Here is a 7,041-nt window from a genome sequence, read left to right as displayed (position 1 = left end):
GGTGGCACAGGCGGAACCGACATTATCGTGTATTACTTTTCGCACCGCTACAAAAAATCAGTCGGTCTGATTAACACGTTTGTCTCTCTTTGCATGGTGGCTATTTCCTTCACAATTTCGGTGGGACTTAACCGACCGACTTACAGCCACGAGTTGTGGTTCATAATTTTGATCGGTACCATGACTTACCTTTTTGTTAGCGTCATTATCATTGATTTAATCTACCCTAAGTATTCCAAAGTAAAATTAGATATTTATTCCAACCAACCTGAAAAAGTTTCGGCCTACTTAAAGAACAGCAATTTTCACCACGCTTGGTCAATCATCCCGCTGAAGTCTGGTTACACTGGTCAAGATAAAAAAGTGATTACGACCACCATTTTGCTTTTAGAACTAGGCGATATCATTCGGAAACTTTACGCCATTGACAAAGACCTTTGAATCATCGCGACTAAAATTAAGTTTAACTACGGTCGCTTTAACACTGCTAGCGTTGACTCTAGTTAGTTTAAACCGATTTTCTGAGCAACTAATTGATACTGTTTGTCGGCTACTTGGTTAGCACGGCGAGCGCCTTTTTGCACGATCTGATCAACTTGGTCTAAATAGTGTTGGTAACGATTTTGGATTAACGTCAAACACTGCTTAACTTCGTGAGCCAGAGCTTGCTTAAGCGGTAAATAGCTGTTTTCTCCGGCGAAAATTTGACTGACTGTCTTGAGACTTTGGTTAGTCAGAGCGGCGTAAATGGTTAGCAAGTTTTTAATACCCGGTTTTTTGTCGTCTAAGTAAACTTTGTTTTCTGAGTCGGTTTTTGAACGCAAAATTTTCTGAGCCGCCAACTCGGGATCGTCAAGCAGAGCGATCAAACTTTTCGGGTTGGGATCCGATTTGGACATTTTCTTAGTCGGATCGCTGAGCGACATAATTTTGGCTCCGACGGCCGGCAGAAGCGGCTCGGGCACTTGAAAAGTTGGTCCGTACTTATTGTTAAAGCGCTGCGCTAAGTGAGCCGTCAACTCAAGGTGTTGCAACTGGTCGGATCCGACGGGCACCAACTTAGGATTGTAAAGAAGAATGTCGGCGGCCATCAAAGTCGGGTAAGTCAAAAGTCCGCCCCGAATTTGCGTCGTCTGATTAGCTTGTTTTTGGCCTTTATCTTTGAACTGGGTCATCCGGGATAACTCGCCCACCGTGACGATATTTTGCATAATCCAAGCGAGTTGACTGTGGGCCGGCACGTCAGACTGGTAAAACAAAGTCACCTTCTCAGGGTCAAGACCGCAAGACAAATAAAGAGCCGCGGTTTGTTGGCGGTTTAATGACAAAGTTTCCGGATCAATTTCGATCGTCAAAGCGTGTAAATCGGCCACAAAAATAAACAAATCGTAACGATCTTGCAGAGCAACTAACTGTTTAATCGCACCGATGTAATTTCCCAAAGTTATTTTTCCGGTCGCGGTAATACCGGTTACAAGGCGAGGCTTGGACATGGTAAGTGTATTTTACCCGATTAGTTTTTATAACAATTTGGATAATGTATAATCAGTGTGCATAAGCCTAGGTTAACCATAAGGATGTAAGGATGAAAAAAGTTTTTGACGCCGAAAAATCAGAATTAGTCATCAAAGCCGAAGTTGACGGCGCTCAGTGGGTGACCGCTCAAAAGAGTAGCTTTGAAAAAATGCGCAACTCGCTTTTGGTCAAAGGTTTTCGCAAAGGCCAAGTGCCCGAAGCAATCGCTAAACAACACATTAGCAAGCGGGAAATTAAAGCCAAAGCGATTGACAAAATACTTGATGATCTAGTCAAAAAAGCGCAGGAATTAATCTCTCCCGACGATAAAGTGCTCGATCAACCGGTGCCTAAAATCGCCAAAATTAGCGACCAGGAACTGACGATTGAACTGCGTTACGCTGTTTACCCAAAAATCAATTTGGCCAATTACAAAAACTTGGGAGTTAAATACCAAGAGACTTCGGTTCAAGAAAGTCAAATCGAAAAAGAGCTGGAAAACTTGCGCGAGAAACACGCTCTGTTAGTTCCCTACGAAGGAAAAATCGAAAAAGGTCACCTAGTCAAATTTGATTTTGAAGGCCTTGTCGAAGGCAAGCCGTTTGAAAACGGCCAGGCTAAAGACTACGTTTTAGAAATCGGATCCCAAAAATTTATCCCTGGCTTTGAAGACCAAATGATCGGGTTAAGCAAGGGGCAAGAAAGCGAAATCAAGGTTAACTTTCCCAGCGATTACAACGTTAAATCTTTGCAAGGTAAACCGGCGGTTTTCAAAATAAAGATCCACGAAATTAAAGTTAAGCAGCTGCCTGATATAGACGATAAATTGGCCCAAGAAGTCGGTTTGAAAAACGTCAATAATCTCAAGGAGTTGCGCCAACACATCCGCGAAATGTTTGTTGAACAAAGCGCCATCCAAAGCCGCAACAAATTTATTCAGGCGGTTTTTGAAAAACTAAAGGCTGACACCAAAGTGGTGGTGCCCGACCAATTGATTGACAAAGAGACCCAAGCCATTTCTGAGCAATTTAGCGAGAATCTGAAACGCCAAAACTACACTCTCAAAGATTACGCGTCTTCGCTCGGGTTAAGCGAACAAGAACTTAAGGATCGTTTTCGCGAACAAGCGGTTAAGAGACTGATCGACTCTTTCATCTTTGCCGAAATAGCTCGCGCCGAAAAAATTCGCCCAACCGAAGAAGATTTTGAACAGCAGTACCAAAAATTTGCCAAGATCTACAACAAACCAGTCGAAGAGATTAAAAAAATGATCAGCAAAAACTACGCGCAAGTACCAATCATTAACGACAAAGTGATTAACCGCTTGATCGAACTTAACGCTTAAAGTTGCCTGATTTGCTCGAGAATAATTTGTTCTGCGGTGGTCAATTTAGTTCTTGTACCAAGCATTTTTTGGGTGACACGGACAATTGAGCGACCTAGGTTAGGACGCTCGGCACTGCTCGGGAAATTAACCAGTAAGTAATTCTTAAAGTTTTGCACCGCTAGTTTGCGGAGCGAGGGGTTTTGAGATGTGAGCTGGTCAATCTGCTGCAAAACTCGGTCGTAAAAATCGTTATCAAAATAACTATCGAATCGACTGAGATCGATGGTCTGGTTTTCAAAAATAACTTGGCCGCCCACCTTTTGCCGGGCTAGTTCATCCATCAAAACTATTTTGGCGAGACGGTTTTCGCTGCCAGAATGACTAATTCAGTTCTTGACTTTAGCGGCGATCGGATGCAAATTGAGGTTGGGAGCGTTTTGAAGCGCGAAGGCAACTTTATGAGCGTCGTGACTTTCCAGGCAATTTCAAAATTCCTCATGACTAATTTGAGACGCTTTTTTGTTCGGAGCGCTGTTTTTTAACTCTCGGAGTAAAAAATCGTTTCAACGTTGAAAAAACTGTTCGTATTTCCAAGGTACGTAGGGAAGATCCAGTTCCTCGCGGACTAATTCGGCGGCTTTTTTAAACCGCTTCTCAGCGACTAGTTTCTCAATTTGGTCTAGCTTGTTTTGGTAATAATTCGGGGGCATAATCAATTAGGTCAATAAAAAAATGGCGATCGTGGCAGGAGTCGAACCTGCGACCACATGCTTAGAAGGCACGTGCTCTATCCTACTGAGCTACACGACCGATTAAGTGATAACTTTTATTTTAACACCTTAAAGTTTGATTGGATTAAGGGTTTTTAAAAATCACGTTCGCCACTTTGTAATCATCGATCTCTACTAGGCAGTAGGTCTTACCTTCAAACGAACGGGGAAAAGTAATCGAACCGGGGTTAATAAAAGTTAAGCCCTGGTAATTTTCCCAAGTTGGAATGTGCGTGTGACCAAAAAGCACCACTTGAGCGCGGTATTTTTGGGCAAATTGAGCGAGGGCAAGTTGCATACCTCCCGAACGATCAAAGACGGTGTGACCGTGGCAAATCGCCACCCTTAGATGGTCAAATTCAAGCACTTCCTCTTCAACGCTAAAACCTTGATCGTTGTTGCCACCCACGTAAAAATTGAACATGCTTTCAATCTCGGCTTGGCTCATTTGTGAATCGCCTAGGTGGACGCTGTAATCGTAATTTTCGCGCTCTAAAACTTTTTCCATCACGTCTTTGTCGCCGTGATTGTCGGAAATGACCAAAATTGTAAACATGTTATTTTTCTCCCAACCTATCTTTGATAGCTCTGGCTAACCGCAGTGGCACAACCTCGGTTAACTCGTCAATCGAAGCGTTGTAAATGCTAGCGTAATCACCAAAGTACTCCAGCAACTTTTTCTCAGTCGCAAGGCCAATTCCCTTGACGCTGGTCAAAACACCTTCCAACGTAGTTTGTCTTTTCCGACGGTGAATCACTTTGGCATAGCGATCAACTTCGATTTGCACCCCGCTAAGAAAATTATACAAATTAGACTTTTTCAACTTAATCCTCTGCCCGGACTGACTGAGCAAATAGTCGGTTTTATGGGACCGATTTTTACCAAGCGCTACGACTGCTAAGCCAGGCAAAAGACTTTGAGCCACGTTTTGCTGAGCTCTACCTCCGTCAACGATTAATAGACTCGGCCAAGCGTTGTCGCGCTCGCGGTAGTGTTTAGTTAAAAGCTGACCCATGTATTCAACGTCAGCTTGGCGACCAGTGGCAGCCAAACTGTATTTGCGAAATTTGCGCGGCATTTTGACTCCGTCCTGATAAACAACTACCACACCGATCGGTAAAGTGTTGTTAGTGTGGGAAGTGTCTACCACGTCAATTTGACCAAGATGCTCTAGTCCCAAAAGATCTTTCAACTCCTGCAAAACTTTCTGCTGGCTGGATTGGACTAATTGGAATTGTTTTAACTTTTCACTCAAGTTATCTTTGGCATTTTCAATCGCTAGATCGACGATTTTTTTGTTGTTGCCTTGGCGCGGTACGACGATTTGAAAATCGGTGCTTTCAAAGTTTAAGTTGGAAAGTAGCAAGTCGGGTTTGAGATTGGATTGGTAATACTGACTAACAAACTGGCGCACCGTGTCCAGCGTGGGTGCAATTTTTTCGACGATTTTTTCGTAACGAGATAAAAGGTTGCCCTGACGGTAAAAAAGCATCGAGACAGCGATGTAACCCGCTTGTTCTAAAAACACAATTACGTCGACATTTTTTAAATTGTTAATGCGGGCGGTCTGATGGTTTTCTAAAACTTGCAGAGCTTCAATCGTTTGTTTGATTTCGTGCGCCATTTCATAGTTCTCTTTTTCGGCGTGCGACTCCATCTTTGCCTTGAGAAATTTAATCAAAGCACCTGTTTGACTAGAGAGCAGTCGTTTAATTTCTCGAAACTTGCTTTCTAAACTAGCGGGTTCAAAATTTACAATCGGCAAGCCTTTTTCGTAAACGTACATCCGGTTCAAAAGGTTGACTATTTTACGGACGCCAAAACCAGTCGGAAAAGGTCCGTAGTAAAAAGCGTGCTTGGTTGCCCGCTGCGAGCGGATCCGGTAGAGCGTTTTGATGGTCAATTTTTGGTTGCGACGGACTTCAATGTAAGGGTAGTGCTTATCGTCTAAAAGTTTGACGTTGAACTTGGGAAGGTGTTTCTCGATGAAGTTTTTTTCCAAGATCAGCGCGTCTCTCTCGTTAGGAGTGATCACGTAGTCAAAGTCTGAGATTTGCTCTACCAAAGCGGCGGTTTTGTAAGAATTAAGCATTCCGCGAAAATACTGACGCATGCGGTGGCGAAGATTTTTAGCTTTGCCAATGTATAAAACTTCGCCGATTTGATCTTTCCACAAGTAAACGCCTGGTTTAGCCGGAATGTGATCAAGTCGGCTTTGATCCATCTACTTTTTTTCCTTTGGCAAAACTAGGCCGATAGCTTCTTTTAACTTGTCAAACGGCAAATATTCGTAGCCAAGCAGATGGGCGTGACCGTCCTGAACCAAGTAAAAAGCCGGCACTTTGAGAACTTTTCAAGATCCAGAATTTTCCCGACCAAAAAGCGCTGCTTGCTGGGCGTCAACTTCGATGAAAGTGATCGGATCGTTAGCAAATTCTTGCTCAAGTTGGCTGATGATCGGTTTGGCCATTTTACAATCTCCGCACCATTCGGTCGTAAAGACAACGAGGTGGGTCCCGCTTTTAATTCGCTGCTGGCACTGACTTCAAGTTAGTTTTTCCACGTTAATTCACCACAAAAACGATAATCGCGATTAGACCCGCTAAAACAAAAGTGTGGAGTCACATTGACATGCGAATTCAAAGTCCACCTATTTCGCTGTAAATAATTTGCAGCGTGGCGTTAAAAAATACGCCTAAACTGAGCGGATAAGCTAAAAGAGCCGTTCACTTAGCCACTGATAGATTAAAATCGCCGTGAAAGAGGAAGTAAAGACCCAGAACCAGGGCCAGGTAAAAAGCAAAAGCTAAGCAGTGAACAAGCAAAACAAACAAAGCCATCAAAAAATCAAGCGTTCCGTATTTGTCGCGGTTAAAGGTTATTCTTTTCATTAGAATGCAAAAACATTATAGAAAAAATGTGCCGCCCCTGGAGACGTGGTTAATTACGTACGTTTAAATTTGATTTTTTCTAACTTATCTAACTTTGTAATCACGCCGCGTTCAATTAAACGCTTGCGGTGATCTTGGAAAGATTTTTTTCGACGGTTTGGCATTTTGATTCCTTGCTAAATTGAACAGAATTATAACAAAGTTTAAAAAGGGTCGTCAAAGGTCGTTTGTTCCTGCTTGTCGGCGTTAACTGCTAAAGTCGTTTCTTGAACAGGCGAATTTAAAGCGGTTTTTTCGGGCTTAACCGCGACCGGTTGATTTTCTTGGTCGCCGGCTTGAATTACAGCCGGATCTTGGCGGACTTTTTTGCGTCTGGTTGGTTGAACTTTTAAAACCACGCGGTTACTTAAGAGGCGGTAATAAAGACCTCAAACTGAACCGGTGAAAAGAATTGAAAAGGGCACGATAACCCATAAAATAGCCACCACAAAAGCGCCCACTCCAGAAAGAATCATCGCAAAGAAAGAGTAGAGAAAA

At 43.0% G+C, this 7,041-nt stretch overlaps 4 protein-coding genes and 1 non-coding gene across 5 annotated transcripts; 1 reads left to right on the top strand and 4 right to left on the bottom strand.

The window, feature by feature from the left end:
- Positions 1-477: 477 nt before the first annotated feature.
- Positions 478-1,493, bottom strand: LOC111616915 (tryptophan--tRNA ligase-like). The gene has a single exon (XM_023358274.1). The coding sequence runs from the start codon at positions 1,491-1,493 to the stop codon at positions 504-506; it is 990 nt and encodes a 329-aa protein (XP_023214042.1). The 3' UTR covers positions 478-503.
- Positions 1,494-1,585: 92 nt separating this feature from the next.
- On the top strand, positions 1,586-2,860 carry LOC111616914 (trigger factor-like). The gene has a single exon (XM_023358273.1). It carries the CDS (start codon positions 1,586-1,588, stop codon positions 2,858-2,860), a length of 1,275 nt encoding a protein of 424 aa, XP_023214041.1.
- A 718-nt stretch (positions 2,861-3,578) lies between these two features.
- Positions 3,579-3,652, bottom strand: Trnar-ucu. The gene has a single exon. It is a non-coding gene; the product is annotated as a tRNA-Arg (tRNA).
- Positions 3,653-3,697: 45 nt separating this feature from the next.
- On the bottom strand, positions 3,698-4,168 carry LOC111616913 (putative metallophosphoesterase MG207 homolog). Its single transcript, XM_023358272.1, has one exon. It carries the CDS (start codon positions 4,166-4,168, stop codon positions 3,698-3,700), a length of 471 nt encoding a protein of 156 aa, XP_023214040.1.
- A 1-nt stretch (position 4,169) lies between these two features.
- Positions 4,170-5,837, bottom strand: LOC111616912 (uvrABC system protein C-like). The gene has a single exon (XM_023358270.1). The coding sequence runs from the start codon at positions 5,835-5,837 to the stop codon at positions 4,170-4,172; it is 1,668 nt and encodes a 555-aa protein (XP_023214038.1).
- Between the last annotated feature and the right edge of the window lie 1,204 nt (positions 5,838-7,041).

This window comes from Centruroides sculpturatus, unplaced genomic scaffold, assembly GCF_000671375.1.
Source record: "Centruroides sculpturatus isolate CEXI.00-Female unplaced genomic scaffold, Cexi_2.0 scaffold4284, whole genome shotgun sequence".
In the NCBI taxonomy this organism is placed as follows: domain Eukaryota; kingdom Metazoa; phylum Arthropoda; class Arachnida; order Scorpiones; family Buthidae; genus Centruroides; species Centruroides sculpturatus.
This window is presented reverse-complemented; position numbering and strand designations above follow the sequence as displayed.

What these genes read in the sequence shown, in the direction of transcription:
- LOC111616915 (XM_023358274.1), bottom strand. Translation starts at nt 1,493, where the DNA reads ATGTCCAAGCCTCGCCTTGTAACCGGTATTACCGCGACCGGAAAAATA.
- LOC111616914 (XM_023358273.1), top strand. Translation starts at nt 1,586, where the DNA reads ATGAAAAAAGTTTTTGACGCCGAAAAATCAGAATTAGTCATCAAAGCC.
- LOC111616913 (XM_023358272.1), bottom strand. Translation starts at nt 4,168, where the DNA reads ATGTTTACAATTTTGGTCATTTCCGACAATCACGGCGACAAAGACGTG.
- LOC111616912 (XM_023358270.1), bottom strand. Translation starts at nt 5,837, where the DNA reads ATGGATCAAAGCCGACTTGATCACATTCCGGCTAAACCAGGCGTTTAC.